This window comes from Solanum verrucosum, unplaced genomic scaffold (genome assembly GCF_900185275.1).
Source record: "Solanum verrucosum unplaced genomic scaffold, falcon-dt-bn FXZP01000117.1, whole genome shotgun sequence".
In the NCBI taxonomy this organism is placed as follows: Eukaryota; Viridiplantae; Streptophyta; class Magnoliopsida; order Solanales; family Solanaceae; genus Solanum; species Solanum verrucosum.
In genome coordinates this window covers 535572-554379 of record NW_026020014.1, presented here as the reverse complement: position 1 = coordinate 554379, position 18808 = coordinate 535572, and the positions used below count along the sequence as shown (strand labels likewise).

General features: G+C 35.1%; 3 protein-coding genes across 4 annotated transcripts; all 3 read left to right on the top strand.

Moving 5' to 3' along the window:
- Window positions 1–385: 385 nt before the first annotated feature.
- LOC125820720 (proline-rich receptor-like protein kinase PERK15) lies at window positions 386–7566 on the top strand. 2 transcript variants are annotated; one of them, XM_049500142.1, is made up of 8 exons: window positions 386–983; window positions 2220–2756; window positions 3915–4016; window positions 4127–4197; window positions 5150–5226; window positions 5400–5547; window positions 5858–6019; window positions 7042–7566. In XM_049500142.1, the coding sequence occupies exons 1-8, from the start codon at window positions 614–616 to the stop codon at window positions 7339–7341; spliced, it is 1767 nt and encodes a 588-aa protein (XP_049356099.1). In that variant the 5' UTR covers window positions 386–613; the 3' UTR covers window positions 7342–7566. The 2 variants fall into 2 exon arrangements, with proteins under 2 accessions (XP_049356099.1, XP_049356100.1); XM_049500143.1 differs by having other exon boundaries at window positions 387–983; window positions 3930–4016.
- Window positions 7567–8665: 1099 nt separating this feature from the next.
- On the top strand, window positions 8666–13340 carry LOC125820634 (ras-related protein Rab7). The gene is made up of 8 exons (XM_049500046.1): window positions 8666–8808; window positions 9426–9452; window positions 9553–9652; window positions 11921–12067; window positions 12153–12233; window positions 12358–12500; window positions 12996–13065; window positions 13134–13340. The coding sequence occupies exons 1-7, from the start codon at window positions 8756–8758 to the stop codon at window positions 13060–13062; spliced, it is 618 nt and encodes a 205-aa protein (XP_049356003.1). The 5' UTR covers window positions 8666–8755; the 3' UTR covers window positions 13063–13065; window positions 13134–13340.
- Window positions 13341–14114: 774 nt separating this feature from the next.
- On the top strand, window positions 14115–14982 carry LOC125820691 (uncharacterized). Its single transcript, XM_049500111.1, has one exon. It carries the CDS (start codon window positions 14344–14346, stop codon window positions 14851–14853), a length of 510 nt encoding a protein of 169 aa, XP_049356068.1. The 5' UTR covers window positions 14115–14343; the 3' UTR covers window positions 14854–14982.
- The last annotated feature ends 3826 nt before the right edge of the window (window positions 14983–18808 follow it).

Sequence of the window (18808 nt, the reverse complement as noted above, 5' to 3'; positions counted from 1 at the left end):
AATCTTAAACCTTATAATTATCTCATAGGAGTAGTGTCAAAGCCGTATAAAACTAATGTGAAAACTAAACAAAAATGGAAAAGCTCGAACCTTGGGAAAAGCAAAACAAAAGCTCTAATCACATGCCGTAATCACGCGCGGGATCTGTTTTCCTATTTGAATATTTTTTTCTTGATTCTACCTTTTCTATTTTCTGTTTCAGCGATAATTCTCGCATCGTCATTTCCTCTAAGACCCCGAACTATTCGCTTCAAAGTATTTTGTTATTAAGACAAGTCATATGTGGCCCTCAAAAAATGTCTAAACAAAATATGCGGAAGCCTAAAAACAATCGCAATTCGCCCACGTATTTGAAAAAAAAGGCAGGTGCTCTATATTTTGCAAGTTGGCTAAAGGTCATCAAAACGACGTCGTTTCATTCAACATTTTCCTTTTCTGCATCTTCTTCACTGTTTCACGTTTCTCCGTTATGTCTTGAACCTGTTTGTCTTGGTGCTCTTTCAACTGTCCACTCTAGTTCTTCACGCCACTCGAAAAGACCTAGAGAATCTCAAGATCTTGGTTTCAAACAGCTGAAAAACATTAGTCTTAAAGAAAAAAGTGATCTCCGGTAATGTCTACTGGGCCCCCCGGAGTGCCGTTGGGTCCGCCGTTGCCGTTTCCTCCGGCGGATAATGCAACTACTCCAACATCTCCGGTGAACCCAAGTACTACTCCTCCGTCTCCAGATGTTGCTAGTCAGCCGTCTCCGGCGACCTTGGTAAATCCGCCGCCCTCATCGATTAATGGAAGCTCTCCAACGAGTGCTCCGTCGAAGGGGTCGGTGAATAATACTACTTTAGTAGCACTTGGAGTTGGAATTGGGATTGGAGGAGCACTTGTGCTTATATGCGTGTGCATTTTTGCCCTTTGGTATAAGAGGAGAAAAAGGCGTCTTGGGTTAAATGGTTTTGGTCATGATCCATCTTCACAAGGTCCTAAAGGTGAAATCTTTGTGACTATTTCTTCTTATATTGGATTTGGTGACCATTTTGGGCTCCGTTTATTTTTTTTCCTTTTATTGCAATTTTAATTAGTTGAGTTGGTGTTCAAAACAAATTTAATGAAGTATTCTTGCATTCTCACTGTTTCTTAATTTATTGGGGTCATTTGGGTAGGAAGTCATATTGAATAATTTAATTCTAGTCTGATTGTAAGCAAGTATTTTTTTAATGATTTGTTTGCTGAATTGAATATAAATTTGGACTTTAGTTGTTGGCACCTTTGAGTATTTGTTCCCTAGTGTCTATTTTAAAACAGAGATTTTGTTTCATATGATTTAAAAATTTTGAATTTGTAGTCATACTTATAACACATTATGTTGCTATGCACCTTGCAGACCTCACTGATATGATATTGTCATGTTCTTTGGTGGATCAGTGACCCCAATGGAGCTCCTTGTTTTATTACTTATTACAGTTAGTGTTTTAATTTTTCAGCCATGTCCTTGGTTATGGTTAGTGATAATGAGATCTTTTGAATTCTGTCCTTGTTATCCAAGGAACTATCAATTAAGTGAAGTAGCTTTGTGTTTTTTTTTGTTGAGTTGATGACTATTAAGAATAGAATGAAGATTCAAGCGTCAGTCCATCAAATTTCTGACTCTTTTGGGAAAATTAGTAGTAGTGGTGGTGAGGGGGATATTTTGTGTTCCAATGGCCTCAGAAGAAGCATTTAAGATTTAAAATTATTGCATTTCAGCTATACCACATTATTTTGCTGTTAAATAGTACTCTTTAATGAATTTGTATATCCAGAAGTAACAGTGTGGAGGTAAGTAATTGAAGCTAAAAAACTAAAAGTGCTAAATTGCTTGGTGGCGTTGTTCCCTTATTTGCAGTATCAATTGCAGTTGAAACTGATGTACTTCCTTTGGGGATTGTTTGTGTATAATTGCCTTTTCCTTGGGGGGAGGAGGAGCCACATTAATTTTTGTTTAAAAATCCATGATATATATATACACACACACACACATATATATATATATAATACACACACACACACACACACACACACACATATATAATACACAAACACACACACATATTATATATATATAATACACATATATATACACACACAGATATGATGACCTACTACTGATATTATTATTATTAGATCATCATTATAAACATCATCATTTACGTAATATGGTTTGTTTCTGCTTGTTTCATGCTCAGATAATTTGTTTGGTGGTCAACATCATCACTGGCAACAAAATGCTCCTCCCTCAGCAGAAAACATGGTGAGGATTCCAATAAATCCCTCCCCTCCACCATCCATTACATCAGTTTCACAAGTATCTGCAGCAGATGGATGTACTCCTCCACTGCCACCTTCCACTGGCAGTAACTTCAGCACTGACAAACCTTTTCAACAAACAAATCCTGATTCCAACTTGAGTTTCTCGAGAACTACATTCACCTATCAAGAATTAGCATTTGCTACTGATAATTTCTCTGTCGCCAACCTCCTTGGTCAAGGTGGTTTTGGATATGTATACAAGGGAGTATTCCGTGATGGGAAGGAGGTTGCAATTAAGCAACTAAAAGCTGGAAGTGGGCAGGGGGAGCGTGAATTTCAAGCAGAGGTGGAGATTATTAGTCACGTTCATCACAAGCATCTTGTTTCATTGGTTGGACACTGCATTTCAGGGGTGCAACGATTGTTAGTTTATGAATTTGTCCCAAACAAAACCTTGGAGTTCCACTTGCATGGTAAGTTCTCAGAATATCTAGATAGTTTGTCTTCTGCAATTTAGCATAGACTGCTGTCAATTGCCATACTTGCTTTTATTAGAGGTTCTTTGTAATCATTTAATGGTGCAGAAGTTGTCCTCACCATATGATCTAAATTTAAGCTTAATTAGAAGCACCAATTATTAAGTGTGGTTCAAAGAGAGGGATTTAAAGGGTAAGGGGCTTGGGTGTTCATATTCACTGATTTTCTTGTCTTATTCAGTATTCAAAGATTTTCTTGCTTTTATTTAGTATTTTAAACTTTTTTCCTGAAGCAGAAGAGTTGTGTACCACACGATCTAAAATTGAACTTACAAAAAGGACAAAACTTTCTCGCAGATGTTCAGGTGTTACAAATGACCAAATTTTGATGTGTGTAAAAGAGCACTAATCATTTAGTCTTGTTCAAAGAGAGGGAGTTGAAGGGTAAGGGGTACATGCTCTTTCTCCATTTTCAATGAGGTTGTGTGCCCCTTTTTTTAGATTACTAGGGAGATACATTGATTTCCTTGCCTTACGGGAAATTTTGTGCGGTGCACTTCTTGTTGCCCTTTTACCCAAACCATGTTTTCTAAAGGAGAAAGAGAAGAATGGAAAAAAGTTGTTTTTTAATGTTCTTCAAATTGACATGTGAGTCGAAGAAGAAATTGGCATATTCACACTAACAGTCCAGTCCCCAAGCTATAACAAACAAGTCTAACTTTGTGATACCAATTCCTTTGAGTTTTAGCCTTTTGTTAAATCTATTTCGTTATTTTTAGAATGAGACTTGTGAAGTATATATTCCAAGTTAGTCTGTTTCTTTCCTTCCCAAATCCTTGTTTTCCTCTATTATGTTTTGGACACAGTTCCTGGAGAGGTATCTCTCATTGTTGAACTTAATTGTCATTTGATCTTTTTAGGTATCCCTAGAAAAGTCGGAGAGAAACTGCGATTTTCTTGTTCTTTTCAAGTGTTAGTTCTAAGTAACTAGTAATCTTGATGCATTATTATACCCTTGGTTGTCTATCTTGCCATGGCTGTCACCCAAGAGTTGAATGCTTTCTTTATCACGAATGGTTGAATATGTTATTTTTACCTTTTTAATATTCCGATATTGATACTTCTTTTACCTGTTATTATAATACAAATAAAAAGGAGATATAACTGCAGGCAAGGAGCATCCCCCACTAAGCTGGGAAACTAGGATGAGAGTTACTTTATGCTCTGCGAGAGGATTGGCATATCTGCACGAAGAATGTATGTTCATGAGTTGCAGAATTCTACTAATTAATATCACCTTTCTTGTTTTAGTTGGAAGAATTCATGATTTTGCATTTGAATATGTTGAAATTTGTCTGCCTTGGCAGGTCATCCCAAGATCATACATCGCGATATCAAGGCGTCCAATATTCTTCTTGATGACAATTTTGATGCAAAGGTGAAATGGACAATTCTGCATCTCTGTGTGTATAGTGTGTGCATCAATCTGCAGTTGTTTTTTTAGCATTTCTGGTAAAGCATGCCCTTTTCATTTTCCACCATCATCTACTTTAGAAAGCAAGAGCTTTATTCATGTGGAGAATGACCGGGCTACTTATAAGAGACACCCCTACAATAATAGAAGATACAATTTTGAGGTTTAGTGACGATTATTCCTTTTCTAACTGCATAAATGCCCAAGGCAACTGTGCCCTTAAATCCTTAATGCAATTTTATCCTGCCAGGGGGCAATCAAGGCTGAGCATTTTCTCTCCTTCGTTTACCTTGGAACTTCGATTGACAACAGTGAAATAAGTCAATAACTGCCAAAGTTACCAAGTTAAAAAAAAACAGTCAAATAACTGCCACCAAGCTCTGTTATTACAGTAAGATGATATTATTAATGATAGACTGATGGACATCATATGTGAGTTGACAGCTTCAAAAATCTGGCATATGGTTCTCTTTTTTTTTTTTTTGAGAAGGTAACGATTTGTATTATAAACCAGTACTTATGTAGTACTGAAAGCCATATGGTTCTCTTTTTGAAACCTCAACGTTTTAATTGGGTGCATTATTAAAGTAAGAATTACGGCATTTGACACAAAAAGTTGGTGGGACCTGATATGAAGTGGAAAGTATCTGACTATCTTCTAAGGATTTGTTTTCTCAATCTAAAGTAAGAAACAGAAACAAGCGTGCTTGCTCTTTTTTCCTTCAAATATTTTCTTTGGACTTATATTCTCTGAATTTATTTTTAGTAAGTTGTAATGATTTTCAAAAACCCAGGCCATCAAATATGATCTGAATTTCGGTACTGCTGTGGTTTAGTGCTGACTGAATGAACACCTCTTTTTTTTTTCTTTTACATGTAAGTTGATTGCTAGATGCATTTGTTATATGTGATCCAGGTTGCTGATTTTGGGCTTGCGAGGTTGAATTATGACTCTGATACTCACGTCTCCACACGAGTAATGGGAACTTTTGGGTAATACTCTTTTTATCATCTATTAAAGACGTTTCTGTTTCCATCCTCATGCAGTATTATTCTGCAGTTGCTATAGCACATTGAATCAAGATTTAATCCCTAAACATTTACGGTTTATGTTTATCTTTGAGCTCTCCATATCTTTTCTTTCACTAACTTCTTGCCTTTTGCAGGTACTTAGCTCCTGAGTATGCTCTTACTGGGAAGCTGACTGAAAAGTCTGATGTCTTCTCTTTTGGAGTCATGCTTTTGGAGATTATAACTGGTAGACGACCAATTGATAAAGCTCAACACTACCTTGACGATAACATTGTTGATTGGGTAAGTTTTTTCTGTAAGTGGTGCAATAATCTGGGACAACTAGATGTGGTTCAGATTTTCATGTGCATGTGCGTAGCATTATTATCGTTTTTCCAATACTCATGAATAAGGACAGGAAGTTAATACACTGTGTGGTTTCCAAGTTGTGAGTTTATGCATTCTTTCTTCTATTATTTGTATGTAATTGCTAAGCTTCTGAGATGATCTAGAGCATCCATCTTCTTCTACTTCCCACTACTCCCCCCCAGTTAAATATAAAAGCAAAATAACATATCCCCCGAAAAAACTAACACTTCTCTCATGAAATTAGGCGAGGCCTTTGCTTACTCAGGCTCTGGATGATGGCAACTTTGATACTCTGGCTGATCCAAGATTGGACAAGAATTATGACTTGACTGAAATGACCAGAATGGTCACTTGTGCTGCTGTGTGTGTGCGCCATCTAGCACGTCGCAGGCCTCGTATGAGTCAGGTACCTTCTACTTGTGAAAGCTCTATTTTATTCATACACTGTAGCTGCATGATTACCTTTAGATTTGCATGTGGAACGGAACTGTCTGAACTTAGAAAGTAAGGTTAAATTCCTCTTGTGACAAAAGGTTGTAATGATTTATATTTGAGTCTTTTTGCTTCTTTTCTTCCCGAAATAGTTATTAGTTGTACCCCTCCGACACCTAAACTGGTGTCTGATACCTGTCGCCTAAAGAACATTTTTTGTCCTATTAAATGTTTACTCACCAGTTCCTACTTCCTACTACGTGTTCCAGGTGCCAATATTTGTTTCCTTGCACAATTAGCATCTCAAAATGTAGATTACTTATTACAAGGAGTTTATAGCGCATATTTGTAGTTTTACCTTCTTTTTTTCCCTAGTCTAGGTCCTTTAGGAATATTCCTCAAATTCCCCAAACCTTGTTCTTTATAAATTCTCGGGACAACACTGTGTCACATTGTGTTCTTTATGGGTACTAACAATTACAGCAAGTCTACAAGAGATTTCCTGAGAATGTCTCCTTGAGTTTCAGATGTTAAAATAAGAAAGCAATGTATCATTTCTCGTGAAACTACTTGGAAAGAAAGCAAAATACCCCCTTTTAGTAGCATACTCACCTTTTAACTGTCCTTCCAAATGGAATAGAACAACTTGTTGAGTGCTGCTTCATCTTGCGTTAGCTCAGCAGAAGCTGGACTATACAATTGAAAATTTGAAATAACTTGGATCTATAATCACCTTTCTCAACCCCTAGATGGTTACACTATATTTGAGGATTTAGGAAGCATCTGAAATATACCAATTCTTCTTGTTACTTTGTTTTTTGAGATCTCAAGTTGGAAACTTAGTCTCCCTCTCTCTAATCTCTCTTTTCTTCTTGAATGGCTTTAGCCTTTTAAATTTCATGCTTACCACTTTTTATTTTTTTCCCCAGAATTCTATTACTGTCAAAGAAGACTTGTCTTGGCTTAATATTCAGTGTTGGAACTTTTCTTATGCAGATTGTCAGAGCTTTAGAAGGAAATTTGCCGTTGGATGAGTTAAATGATGGACTTAGACCTGGACATAGTGGTATACATGAATCTTATGGGAGCTCGGATTTCGATGCTGTTCAGTACAAAGAAGACCTTAAGAAATTTAGAAAGATGGCACTGGAAAGCCAGACACATAATTCTAGTGAATGCAGTGGGCCTACCAGCGAATTTGGCCCCCATCCTTCCGGTTCAAGTAGTGAAGGCCTAAGAACAACTCAAGGTACACGCTCTAGTATTGAAGGTCATCGAGAAATTAGAATAGACTAGAAGGCAGTTAGGAAGCAGAAAAGAGTGATTTTTTCAAATGAAAGGGAGCAATGTAATGAACTCTTGTGTGTTTAGAGAATTGTTAAATTTGGCATACCTTTCATATGCCACTCATCTTTGTAATTATCAATTGATCTAGGTGCTGTTGCAGATTTTGTAGTGTTCCCATATCTAGTTCCTCAAAAGTTACATGTAAAGAAAGGATTATCAAAAACATTGTATGAAAGCCATGAAGTTGGCTGTATTTTTTTTATCCTTGAAACTGGTTAATACTTACCCACACTGCGTGGACAGGTCATGTTTAATATGTGTGTGTGAAGATACATGTCTTGCATCTATTGATTTGATGTAAATACATTTTTACTCTGAGCCAATTAGAGCACAACGATCTCAGCTTTTACAATATTTCATGGTGAAATAAAAAATGAAACAGTTAGCTTTGTTTCATGTTGTTTTGACCAAATCTTGGTTGTCGTATGTATTATTGTCCGAATAGTAATATTTGGACTTCAAATTCATGGCTAGAGTGACAGTGGAATACAGGTAATCAAATTTCAAATAACGTGATGGTTATCATCATTGTCGATATCTTGTTGACACAATGATGTCACCCAATTCTTTTTTGAAATTAACAATAAACTTGTATCTTTTGACCATCTAGCTTACTAAAAATAGCTGAAGTATGCTTTATATACACACCCCAAATCAGAAGTGACTAGTGAGCCATCAGGGGATCAAAAAGACCCTGGAAGGAAATTTGATGGGTCTGATTAAGAAAAGGAAAAAAAAATGGGGTCTAATTAGCCTTGGGTGGAAGTTTTGGGTAAGCACAAAATACGAATAAAGAGGAATATCCTATTTACAAGCTCAATCTTCGCTGTAATAAAGATGTGACGATTGAATTTTTGAATTATAATTCCTGTGTTCATTTTTATTTATCATTGTTCCATTACATATCCTTATTTAAAACTCAAAAAATAATTTATTATTAGAAATCATTAGGTATATAGCATTATATTTATATTAGGCTGCTCATAATTATGAATATTAATTAATTTTAAAATTATTTATCCACCATTTGTATAAATAAATTATCGATAAGATAGCTAGCTAATCACAATCCATGGAATAATTTTTGTGCATCTCATTCCCATTTCAAACAATTCTCTAGTTTGTTACTTATACTTAGTTAATTTTTAAAATATAAAATTAATTATTAAGTTGGGCATTTTAGCACTGGTAAAATTTGCATTTTTTTCTTAACTAATTACGCAAGCAAAAGAATTTGTGTCCACCCAACCCCACCCCACTCCTCCCTCTCTCTTTCTCGAAAGCTGATCGTACCAAAACGAAATTCAATTCAATATCACTGCTCTTTGAATTTTTAAGCTTTTTTGGTTTCAAAAAAAAAATTATGGCTTCTCGAAGGCGGATGCTTCTCAAGGTCATAATCCTCGGCGATAGTGGGTTAGTATTTCCTAAATTCTCATCTAATTATTCCGATCTCATCGGTTTCTTTGCCAATGTAATGATTGTTTCATGCAATTTTGTTGTTTTGGTTTCCGTAATCTAAGTTATATCGTTTGATTCGGTTTCATTCAATTTCGTCCCAAATCTGAGAGCATCAGATTGTTGTTAACGTTGTATAGCAGCTGAATTTGCTTTTTTAGTCTTTCTATTCCCTATTGATTCTTTGACCGATGAGAAATTGAAACGAATTGACTGTAGTATGAGCGTTAAGGTGAATCTAAGGAAAATATATGGTGAAATAGTGATTCGTTTTGGTTTCATATATAGATAGGGGGTTGGTTGAAAATTGTTTGTTTGAAGTTGTAATTTTATATTAAAAAAGAACAATTTTGATATAATGGCATTTTGCCTTTGTAAGTTTTTTCTTTAATTTTTATTCCTGTTTGAACTTTCTTAGTATACCTCTTGATGGAGCCATAAATTATTTGTGTTCTGTAAATTCATGAGTTGATTCTGATGGATCCTGTGTCTTCATTTTTAAATGTCTATGTGTTGTTTTACACCGCTTTATCGCGTAATGTGTGTGACTAACTCACCTTTTGATCCGTTTGTAGGGTGGGGAAGACATCTCTGATGAACCAGTACTTTCAAATTTCCTCTCTGTTAAATTTAAAGTAGATATTTTTCTTCTCCATTTTGGGCTCCTTCTTACTGTATACTCTTCTTCCATACTTACTTTAGGTATGTGAATCGCAAGTTTAGCAACCAATACAAGGCCACAATTGGAGCTGATTTCTTGACAAAAGAAGTTCAGTTTGAGGATAGGTTGTACACATTACAGGTTAGTTTCAAGACTCAGAAGATACAGCGAAAGATATTCTCAGTCCTCTTTTGTTCCGTGAAATTGCTCTGTCCATTGTTGCTCGCCCCTTAACAATAATTTCAGATAACAAATGTAATTAACACGACTTTCATTTCTAACATCAATCATGTGTCAAGATGTAATGACATTTCAGTAGAGTAATGCCTATGAGATGTAATGACATTTCTGTAGGGTCTATTGCAGAAAGCTTTCTCCAAAATAGACATGGTTTTGACATGTTCAGTCACATACTTTCTCTTGCCCCCTTCTAGACTGACCATTTCTTCTGCAATTTACTATTTTTACTATCAAGCAACAATGTCCTCCGGAAACAGCCTCTCTACCTCCACGAGGTAGTGGTAAGGTCTGCGTACACTTTACCCTCCCCAGACCCCACTTTGTGGGATTTCACTGGGTATGTTGTTGTTGTTGTTGTACTATCAAGCAACAATGTGGAGGTTCTTCTTAGTAAGGTTTTTACTTCTAAGAAGTAGTTTGCAACAGAGTATCTTTTTGCTTGTCAGTTAAATATCCGTTTTGTGTATGAACAAGAAAACAAGTATGCTTAAATCCCAAGAAAGTTGTGGTCGGCCATATGAATCCCCATTGACCATGTTGCTCCATTTAAGCCCACCTTAGACTTTTCTGTAATAATTGATTACATGATCTATTTGCTCATAGGATACTGTTATTGTGGATGAAATGAGAGAGAGTTGTTTGAGATGGTTTGATCATGCCATGCATTGACCTACAGGTGCATCAGTCTGTAGATGTAAAACTGTGGTGAATGAAGGTATTAGAAAGGGGATGAGGTAGACCTAAAATCGCATGTATGAAAGGCAATTATCTCGATAGACCTACAATTTCTTGGAACCAATCTCCAGTCTAAAGATAAGGCATAATGGAAGTAAAAGATTCATATAGATAGTTTGGGATAGGTTTGGCTTGCTAATAAGTGGAGTCTGCACCTATTGCTTTTCTAGTCATAGATTTATATGCCAGTAAAAATATATTGATCTTTTAATATTATCATTAAATTATTTATATATATTTAACTTATGCTTCACTTTCATTTTTAAGTATTTGGTATGATGATAACATGAATTGAGCTCAAACGTGGAAACATGGTCAGTAAGGATTCATATAGCCGACCCCAACTTGTTTGAGATTTGGGGGTAGTTATTATTGTTATAGGATATTGTTGTTTGCATATGCGATGTCCACTAATTTTATTTGACGAGTTTGATTCGATATCCTTAAATGTTCTTGCCACATTTTCCGTAGCTTCTTACTTCTAAATGGGGTGTAGTTATTATTGTTATAGGATATTGTTGTTTGCATACACGATGTTCGATAATTTTATTTTACGAGTTTGATAAAATATCCTTGAATGTTCTTGCCACATTTTCCGTAGCTTCTTACGTCCAAATTCTACGTTTTGCCTTTCTTAGTTTCATATTTCAGGACTTGTTAACTGTTTCCAGGGGATGGTAAAAGGTCTTCTATCTTATCCTCATCCTGAATTGGGGAGTTTTAGACTCAGAATGAAATGCCTCTCAAAATTGAGCAAAACTTTTAATCTCATAAGTCATAACTCATAACAGGATTTTGGAGGCTGTTGGCTAGTTAATGTACTAGTAAAGTGGCATATGAATAGCTGGGGTTCTTACAACATCCTTTCTTTGACACCACCATCATATACAGTGTAAACTACTCTTGAGTTCTTTTTATTTTATCCTACCTTTCTCTTCACACACATATTACACTAGTAGCAGAGACTTTGCTATAAAATCATTGAGTCAAGATAGATGCATTAGTTCAAAAATAAAACCAACCTTCTGTTCTTGGTGCACCTATTTGTCTTTTTACCACATCCAATGTCATAGGTGAGTCTGAAATCTAGCTGTGTATTTGATCTGGAAGCTGCAATCGTAGACAAGTTTAATGCACATATTCGTCAAAGCCGATATAATTTTCTTGCAGTCCTGTACTCCTCCTTTTAGCTTTCTCAAAAAAATGTTTCTTTTTCTCTTGTAGTCTAGTGGAAATTATAGCTGTCTCCAATTAATGATTTCTTCGAGTATAATGGGAGCATTCTAACTTCATGGTTTTTAGGTTAATTTGAATTTATGGCCTGTAAGATATTGAAATATGGTGCTTTAGGATATGGCCAGAAATCCTGGATACTTCTCCAGAGTTGCTGACCTAATTACTTCTAATCTACTGGACTTATTGTGTTTGCCTTAGATATGGGATACAGCTGGGCAGGAAAGGTTCCAAAGCCTTGGCGTGGCTTTCTACCGTGGAGCAGATTGTTGTGTTCTAGTGTATGATGTGAATGTCATGAAGTCATTCGAGAACCTTAACAACTGGAGAGAAGAATTTCTGATCCAGGTAGTATAGAGTTATAGATTCATAATTTGCTTGCAAGCTTTGACGTGTAGAAGTGATTTCTGAGAATTTTTTCCTTAATGTTCAGGCCAGCCCATCTGATCCTGAGAACTTTCCATTTGTTGTATTGGGGAATAAGATAGATGTTGATGGTGGCAATAGTCGAGTGGTAAATTAATCTCTCTTGATTATTCTTCCTCACATGAGTGATGCTCTTACTGAATTTGGTATCTTTGGATGGATGTAAATGGATGGATCATTGGTTTCGTAAGATTGGTTTCTGTGGATTGCAGGTGTCTGAGAAGAAAGCCAAGGCATGGTGTGCTTCCAAGGGGATACCTTACTTTGAGACCTCCGCAAAAGAGGGATTCAATGTGGATGCAGCTTTCCAGTGTATAGCTAAAAATGCTCTGAAAAATGAACCTGAAGAAGAAATGTGAGTAGCTCTTCCAAACAGGATAGTATCTATATTTTGAACCTTAGTTGGTTCCTAAAGGCCTGTGCTTATGACTGGGAAAAAGAGAAATAGCTTGTTGTTTTAGAAGTAGAAGTGTCTGAAGAACTATTTTGAAGGAGTCAGTCAATGTCTTAGTCATGAAAAAACTGTCTTCTAGGTGAGGGATGATCTCAGAAAACTGATTAGCCTTGATCTTGATAGGTATATTTTGATGAAGATAAGTTAAATCAAGGATCTTGAAAATTATTTCTGCTGTTCCGATTTGATTGTTCTAGTTCACATCTAGAGGGTAATTTGACGAAATTAGTTGTGAAGTTTGAAATACCTTAACATTGCCTTTATATTTTTAACTTAGAAGTTTGAAAATCATTTGAGAGGCACAATGAAATTGCCAATTTTTGTATGTCAAAACATTTAGGATCCCCTTAAAGATTTTTGTTGAAGTTAAGTGCTCTTTTCATCTTAACCTTGTAGATACCTTCCCGATACTATTGATGTTGCTGGAGGAAATCAACCAAGATCAACAGGATGTGAATGTTGAAGAGTTCCTTTGTGAATGTTGAAGATTTCCTTTGGTTGCATTATTCCATAGACTGCTAGTGCAAGTTCCCTTGATCTAATGATTTATTTACTACAAGACGGTTCAATTCTCTGTATTTGATTTTAGATTCCGGACTCCTCTCTTCGGAAGTGTAATTATGATGTTGCACCTTAATTTTTTTCCTCCTTGGATACTTATTGATGTTTCAGACTCTACAATGATACATGATAATGTACTGTTCATGATCCATTCACTTGACTACAGGTTTGACCCGTTTTCACTGGACTCATTTTTTATTCGCTCATTTCAGACTGTATGCTGTAGGAATGGGCTTGTAAATTAACTTTTGAACAACGACGTATTGTCCTTTTGTATTCCTGGCTACTTAAACGAACACTAGTAGTTTCCAAAGTCATGAACTATACCCAACTTTATTAATTTGTACTTATATTGAGAATGATGAGCCTAGTTTTTTTTTGAAGTTCTTTTTGGAGTGATGTCTTGTTTTATAAGAGTCTTCCATAATTTACATTGTCTAAAAAGGTTTGTTCAGGAAAGTATCGATGATAAACACATACGTATTATAAAAAACTAATTTGTTATGAGAAGTGCAAAAAGTGACTTCCATATTTGTTTAATCAATAATCCTGTCTTGAAACGTTATTCCAATCAACAATTTTGCAAACGTTATGCATGAACTTCATAGACACAAACAATTCTTAACCAAAAGTAGAAGAATGGAATTGCTAAAGGCCTAAAACTAATCATACGTTAGACGACTAAGGCATTTATTAGCAAATCACAAGTAAGCAAACTTTAATGTAATCCAAATAATCCCATATTATGCGAAAGCTAATAATTATTCTTAGGGATCGTTTGATGTGAGGGATAAAAATAAATAGTGATGAAATAAAATTTTTGTATTTTGTTTGGTTGACATGTTTGAGATAACTTATTCCATCATTTATATCATAGTGATGAGATAAGTTATTTCATATACATGGTGAAATAAGCTAACCCACGATAGCTAACCCTATCGAAATATTACTTCTATTTAGGCTGCGGGTTTCACGAGATATTCGGGTCTTTCTCGGACTCTAACCGACATAATAATTATGTCGGTTTGAAAGTGGTGCCACGTACCGATTCGCTATATACAAACGAGGAAGTGGTCTACATTTCTTTTGCCTCACAATTCACAATCGATTCTCTATTTAGGGTTCCCAATTCAAGTAAATTAGGGCTTTTTCCTCTAGTGAATTATTATTACCAGCTGAAACAATGGAGTTAACAAAGGAATCGGAAAGTTTGCTCGACAAAATTCGGCCACCGCTTCTCGAAGATGCAGGCCTCGAAGATTGTGCTCTACCACCGGAATTAATCAAAGAGGCATTTTTCAAAGCCGCCACCGCCGTACGATCTATGATTTCTCTATCAGACGACGAAGACGAATCATTCGAAGGCCAGTGTGTTAAAACTCCATCGCCAATCGAGGATTCTACCAAGGATGCTCTTGTAGGAATCACGGAGGGTATTGACAACATTCCCGGAAGATGTATTACGGAGAAGGGCAGCGGCGGTGAAGTGCCGGAAGTAACGAGCGACGTGGTGGCTGGCAATGAGGATCCGGAAGAGGGCAGTGACTTGGTGGGTGGATCATCTCTTCCGGAAGGAGGTCAATCTTGTGTGGATGGACTGCAGGGTTTGGAGATAGGAGACAAAAGGGGAAAAATTAAGAAAAAGGAAGAGGAAGAAAGTGAGAAGCCAACTCTAGTTGAAGGTTTTGTATGAGCATGTAATCATAGTAAGATATAATTCTAATTTTGCTGCATATCTTGTAAATTTCTTTGAATAATTGTAGTACTAGTATTAGACATGTACTAAAACATTTTCTATTTGAAGTTTAACTGATGGAATCATATTTTTTGTTGCATGTTCTTTTTTCAAGATATTTTGATTTTTACACCTAAATTATTTAGAAATTTTTTTCTATTCAATTTGCAGATTTTTACATCGAATTTATTTCCACTAAAATGTGGTAGCTGAGACATTAAATAAATGAACTCGTTTCTTTAAATTGAATTTGGAGTTGAAGGTCGTGCAGATGCCATGATTCAGTTTGTTGGGCTTGGTTTAGGTGTTAGATGTTGATGCCTTTTTAATGTTTACTAGTACCAACAATGAGGCAAAACTATCACACCACACCAAATTGGTCATTATATAAATGAGACTTCGATAGCATATTCAAACGAACATCCAAAAAAAAAAAAAAAAGTTGTCAAAGCCATTCGAACCAGGAATATTTACTTCATTTTGATCTAAAATATGAATACCGTATTATCTATGCTTAAATTGGTCCCAACGGGAAGATGAACAACTTGTGCATGAATTTTGCTTCTGCGCGAGGGTATAAATATAATGATCAGTTGAAAAGTATAGTATTTTGAAAATATAGCACAATTTCAACTATTGTAACACCCATATGCATCTTTTCAATAAATTTAATCTACCATAGTCATGTAATAGAGTGTCAATTCTTGTTTGTCCAATGAAGTACGAAAATGATGGAACACGTTTACGATACATAGTCTTTTTTGTTTTATTCAATTAAGTATTAGGCCTAACCCATCGGTAGCCCTCTAAAGTTGGCACAAAGTTTCACTTAGACACCTCAACTAGGCGATGATCATTTTAAACCCCTTATGTTGGATCTCGTTGTGTCATTTTGACACTTTTCGCTGGCATGGCATGGTGAGTGTAATACACTCAAAGTCAGCGCGTGAAAGGTTTTTTTTAACCAAAAAATTATTTTTAAAACACTGTTCATCTTCTTCCCTCTTTCTTTGTGATTATCTCATCCACCACACACCATCAACCCACCGCCGCTGTATTATCGCCATTAATCTTATTAAAATCGAAGCAATTTTTAATTTTACAGATCTGAAAATCACCACAACCATTATCTTCTTCTCATTCTTTTTCTTTAGATCCAACAATTAAATTTCAGTGCCACAAAATAATTACTCTATTTCTTGTTCACATATTTGAATCCTCTGCACATACGAGAAATGCAAAAAAAAAAACAATTCTTCCATTGTTAGTTATAACTGATTCTTTTTAGAAGTAAAGAAGAGAAAAAAATTATGCTTTTATAAATTAATTTTTTCAATGTTATTAAATTCTTTTAAAAATGTTTCTTGAAATGAGGATAGAGTGAAAAAGGGGTTGAGGTTGGGGTGGGTGGGGGTAAAGAGGATGGACGATCTAGTGGGGGTGGAGGAGCGGTTGGGGTTGGGATGGGTGGAGTGGAGAAGACGCCTGGGTTGGTTGGGTGAAGAAGACAAGGGTGAGTTTCTTGATGAAAATTAGATGTGATGAATTTCTTTTTAAAACATATTTATTATTTGAGTTTGAAATGCCACATGCCATCAAATCAGTGGTTATTTTTCTTTTTACTTAAAAGCCATTAGTTTAGAATTATTTTTTATATATATGACATGTGTTTTTGTTTAATTTGTCACTTTGACACGTCATCGGCGAGTGTTTAACACACACTTTATATTTTTGGGTGATTATTAAAAAAGTGTCCAAATAACACAACGAAACTCTACATAAGGTGTTTAAAATGAACAAAACTTAGTTAAAGTGTCTAAGTGAAATTTGATGTCAACTTTAAGGGGCCACCGATGGGTTAACCCTAAGTATTATAGTGGCTCAATTCATATGTCTTGCAAACACACAAGTCAGTATTAATAAATAGCAGTTCAGTAAGATATCAACTCACACATGGAAATTAAATACTAGTGAAGATGGGCCATGATGAGTTGGATTTAGCTGATAGAAATTGTTGACTTTATATCACCACATAAACGGACAACAGGGACCGTAGGGACCTATGCCCCAATTCTCAACTTCATAAATTCTATATATCGCATCTTATTTAATAGGAAAATTATATATAATAGCAAATTATTAATTCAAATTAGCTGATAAAAATTGTTGACTTTATATCACCACATAAACGTACAACAGGGACCGTAGGGACCTATGTCCCAATTCTCAACTTCATAAATTCTATATATCGCATCTTATTTAATAGGAAAATTGTATATAATAGCAAATTATTAATTCAAATTAAATGCTATAAATATATTTTGATTTAATTGTACCCTATAACAAACTATTGCTATTTTTGCCACTCTCCCTGATGGAATCTCGCTTGCCACTCTTGTTTGGTGGCAGTCTCGCTCGCCCTCTCTCGCTTTTATACAAACACAAATGTATAAAATGTGTTTGTGTTTGTATAAAGCGAGAGGAAATTGTAAATATACATATATTTTTGTTCCCCTTTCTCCCCTCTCCCAGATCTCGCTCATCACTCTCCCAAATCTCGCTCGCCACCCTCGCCTCTCTCGCTTATACAAACATAAACGAAATGTATAAATTGCGCTTCTGTTTGTATAAAGTGAGAGAAAATTGTATATACACATGCAAATACATATATCTTCGTCATATACACTTATAATTATACAATACAAATATTTTTCTGTCCAGTTTTCTTTTGCCTTTCTCTCTTTCTCGTTTTAATACATACACAGATTATACAATTGATCTTTTGTATACAACTGCTTTCTTTTGTATATGTATAGCCAATTATACAACTATTTTTTTTTTGTATATATATAGCGAATTATACATATGTATGTTTGCTATGAAACACAAATTATGCAAACTTTGCTATAACATACAAATATGAATTTTGTGTTTGCTATATGTGAAAGTTACTCTTTCTAATACTGTATCTAATGTACTGTTGAATTTTTTTATTTTATTTTCTCTCCTATGAGCAACATTACATTACATATACAAATAAATCTTAGTTAATGGTAGTAATTAGTGATGACGTTACATAAATGTACGAGGAAGGACTTTTCATTGCTACACTATGCCCCATCTTCTTATCTAACATATACCTAAATCACTGCTAAGCCAACCCTACATTTATATTCAAAATTATTTGAGTACTATTACTTTGAAATTGACTACTTCTCTATGTGAGGAGATGCTTATTGGTTGGTCAAGTGCCAAATGATAATTAAGAATAAACTCAATAATTTCAGTACCACGAGTTTCTATATCTTAGGTTACGTCTGTAGGTTGTAGCAATGAAAAGGCTCAATAAAATAAAAAAACTTTTGAGGAAAACGAAGAGAGAGAGAGAGGAGGGTGAAGGTAGGACGCAAGAAGTTTATCCAAATTTTAAAAAGTAATTTCTTTTAATGTTGATATAAGACTAAAACTAATAATTTTATAATATTTATAAGTAGATATTAAATTTCATTAGCTTTTTTTTTACCTAGAGTTCTCATAAGTGTCATTTATTAATACAAGAAATAAAGATTTAATTAATTTAGAGATTATTTATTCCATCATTTGTACTATCTAGGGGTGTGCACTATTCGGATTAAACCGAATAACCAAACCAAACCAAACCGAAATTTTATTTGGATTGGTTTTTTGGTTTTTCGGATTGGTTTTGGATTAATAAATTACTTTGTTTGGTTTTTTGGTTTGGTTTTGGATTTTAAAAGATAAAAACCGAAAAACCGAAAAAAACCGAATTATATATATATATATACTGCGTGGAGTGCCACATAAGTCAAAAGGTGTACAAAATTACAAAAAAAATGAGTTCAAGGGGGTAATAGGACCTTAATTTAGTTAAGGTGTGTCTCTGGGATTTCGG

Coding starts and splice junctions, on each gene's coding strand:
- LOC125820720 (XM_049500142.1), top strand. CDS start 614: ATGTCTACTGGGCCCCCCGGAGTGCCGTTGGGTCCGCCGTTGCCGTTT. Junction 4,017..4,126: donor GGCATATCTGCACGAAGAAT/GTATGTTCATGA, acceptor CTGCCTTGGCAG/GTCATCCCAAGATCATACAT. Junction 5,227..5,399: donor CGAGTAATGGGAACTTTTGG/GTAATACTCTTT, acceptor TGCCTTTTGCAG/GTACTTAGCTCCTGAGTATG.
- LOC125820634 (XM_049500046.1), top strand. CDS start 8,756: ATGGCTTCTCGAAGGCGGATGCTTCTCAAGGTCATAATCCTCGGCGAT. Junction 9,653..11,920: donor ATAGGTTGTACACATTACAG/GTTAGTTTCAAG, acceptor TGTTTGCCTTAG/ATATGGGATACAGCTGGGCA. Junction 12,068..12,152: donor GAGAAGAATTTCTGATCCAG/GTAGTATAGAGT, acceptor CTTAATGTTCAG/GCCAGCCCATCTGATCCTGA.
- LOC125820691 (XM_049500111.1), top strand. CDS start 14,344: ATGGAGTTAACAAAGGAATCGGAAAGTTTGCTCGACAAAATTCGGCCA.